The 2,790-nt window shown below is 45.5% G+C and overlaps 1 protein-coding gene across 1 annotated transcript; it reads left to right on the top strand.

Moving 5' to 3' along the window:
- Positions 1-1,079: 1,079 nt before the first annotated feature.
- On the top strand, positions 1,080-2,015 carry LOC103728563 (olfactory receptor 5AU1). Its single transcript, XM_008826545.1, has one exon. The coding sequence runs from the start codon at positions 1,080-1,082 to the stop codon at positions 2,013-2,015; it is 936 nt and encodes a 311-aa protein (XP_008824767.1).
- The last annotated feature ends 775 nt before the right edge of the window (positions 2,016-2,790 follow it).

Genomic DNA, 2,790 nt, shown 5'->3' with positions numbered 1-2,790 from the left:
GGTCCTCTGCAAGTGCAGTCAGTGCTCTTAACCTCTGAGCCATCTCTCCAGTGCCATGAAGTACTCTTTAAATAGGTAAGACTTCTTTACAGCGTTTCAGTCTTGGTGAGTTGCTGATCCTTGTCTACCAACAGCCCCTGAATTGGGGGGTACTTCTGTTTACTGGAAATGCTGGCACCTTCATAAACATGGGTGAGGAGTTCCCCTTGTTGGATACCCTGTAGTCTACCACCGTCAGTTTGCTCTTTACACTATCTCTCCACATCATCAGCCACCATCACCTTTAGAAAACAGTAACTGGAACCTGACAGATGCTGCACGCATAGGTGTGAGTTTCTAGCTGAGCCAATGAACCACCCTCAGCTTGTCTGAAAGCCTGTTCAGTCACTGTTGCTTACCATGCATTCCTAGTAACACTGTTTGGTGGAGGGTTGCTTGCCAAATTTTGTTTTTGCTTTATCTCACTTATGGTATTTATTTATGCAGTAGGTCTGTCTGCCCAGCAAGAATCATAACTAATATCCCTTCAACTTTATCAGTGTGCCAGATTGTGTTCAAGTGATTTTCATTTAGGTCTTTTTTTTCACAGTATTTTCAGATAGGTGCTGTTATTACTTTACAGATGTGAAAAATGAAACTCAGACACACCTAGTTAGTGGAGAAGTTCCAGCTCTTTGAAGCTTGGCATCAAAGCCTCATGTTTACATAAAATACAGTATCTCTAGAATATAAGCATCCTGCGGTCAGGGTCAGGTACTGTAGAATTTCCCACGAGCAAACCAGTTATGCATACAGAAAACTCAACTGTATTTGGAGAATGTCATTATTTAGAATTTTTAAGGTCTCAAAGGACTAAATTGTGTATATTTTTTCTATTTCCCAGTGCTTCTCAAGTAATGCTTACTAAACAGTCAACCAACCAAGTAGAGAAGACTTTCTCCTGAGACAGAGTCCCAGTTACAAAGCCAGGTTTTCTCAATAAAACTAGTCTCCAAAAGGCTGTCCTTAGGGCAGCACCAAGCTGGAGGAGGCTCTGGGTGTTCCTGCACGCTGTCTACACCCCAGGGCACTGCATAAACATGGAAAGGATGAACCTGAGCCAAGGTATGGAGTTTGAGCTCTTGGGCCTGACGAGTGACCCCCAGCTCCAGAGGCTGCTCTTCGTGATATTTCTGGGCATGTACTTTGTCACTGTGCTTGGGAACCTGGTCATGTTCCTCCTAATCCACGTGAGTGTCACTCTGCATACACCCATGTACACCCTCCTCAAGAGCCTTTCCTTCTTAGACTTCTGCTACTCCTCCACGGTTGTCCCCCAGGCCCTGGTGAACTTCTTGGTTAGGAGGAAGGTGATCTCTTATCTTGGCTGCATGGCTCAGATGTTCTTCTATGCGGGTTTTGCCACCAGTGAGTGCTATCTCATTGCCGCCATGGCCTATGACCGCTACGCCGCTATTCATAACCCCCTGCTCTACCCAACCATCATGTCTCCGGAGGTCTGTGCGTCTCTGGTTGTGGACTCCTGTAGTGCAGGATTTCTCAATTCTCTCATCCACACGAGCTGTATCTTCAGTCTGAAATTCTGTGGGGCTCATGTGGTCACTCACTTCTTCTGTGATGGACCGCCAATCCTGTCCTTGTCCTGTGTGGACACTTCGCTGTGTGAAGTCCTGCTCTTTGTTTTTGCGGGTTTCAACCTTCTGAGCTGCACTCTCACCATCTTGATCTCCTACACCTTAATCCTCGTCACCATCCTGCGAATGAACTCAGCCCAAGGCAGACGGAAGGCGTTTTCCACCTGCACTTCCCACCTCACTGCTGTGTGCTTATTTTTTGGCACAACACTTTTTATGTACCTGCGCCCTAGGTCCAGCTACTCCTTGACTCAGGACCGCACAGTTGCTGTGATCTATACAGTGGTGATCCCAATGCTGAACCCTTTAATCTACTCTTCGAGAAACAAGGATGTGAAGGACGCTCTAAGGAAGGTTTGGGGCTGGAAAACAGTGGGGTGATCTTATGGACTCTCAGGTCTTTAGAAAGCCAAGGGAGCTTTGCCTTCTGTGCTACTCTGAGCAAGTACCCAGCTCGCCTTGTCAACAGAGCATGCCCTCTGATCGGCCGGTGCTTCTGAGCCGACCCACCACAGAGAGAATGCAGTTCCCACAGAGACAGAATGAGAGGGACTGACCACTTCTTGCCTCGCTGGATTTCCTGGCAAAGTATAGTAATGGTTTTGTGCTAATGTTTTACTTAGAGTTTGAAGCTGGTAAATACTTTTTTCCTATTAGAAATAGACACATGTTCTTCATGATAAGGTTATTCCCAGCTGGGTATGGTGATTCATGCCTTGAATCCCAGCACTTGGAAGGCCAAGACAGGAAGATCAGAAGTTCAAGGCTTCAGCTACACAGTGAGACCCTGATGCAACTGGAGGCTCATCAAATGAAGCAAAATCAGACTCAGAAAAGCAAATCTTATGTGCTTTCTCCCATTTGTAGATCCTGGGGTTTATGTAGATACATCAAATTGCAAACATGCAGGGGTGGAGTGCATGAAGCAAGAGTACCTTGGGATGAATGGGACTAGGGGGAGCAAGGGGTGCAGGGAAAAGAGGGGTGGAGGGTGGGCATGGTCAAAGTACATGATATGCTTGTATAAAAGTTGTACGTGTCACTAGGCACAGTGACTATAGGCCAATAAAAATTTATATAAAACAAAAAACAACATTATTCTCTTTTTAAAATATTTTACTTATTATTTTATATGTATGGATAGCTTTAGTGTCAA

The sequence above is a fragment of the Nannospalax galili genome, unplaced genomic scaffold (genome assembly GCF_000622305.1).
Source record: "Nannospalax galili isolate Female #2095 unplaced genomic scaffold, S.galili_v1.0 C49746832, whole genome shotgun sequence".
NCBI lineage: Eukaryota > Metazoa > Chordata > Mammalia > Rodentia > Spalacidae > Nannospalax > Nannospalax galili.
Note: the sequence above shows the minus strand (reverse complement) of the source record. Positions and strands in the feature narration are given on the sequence as shown.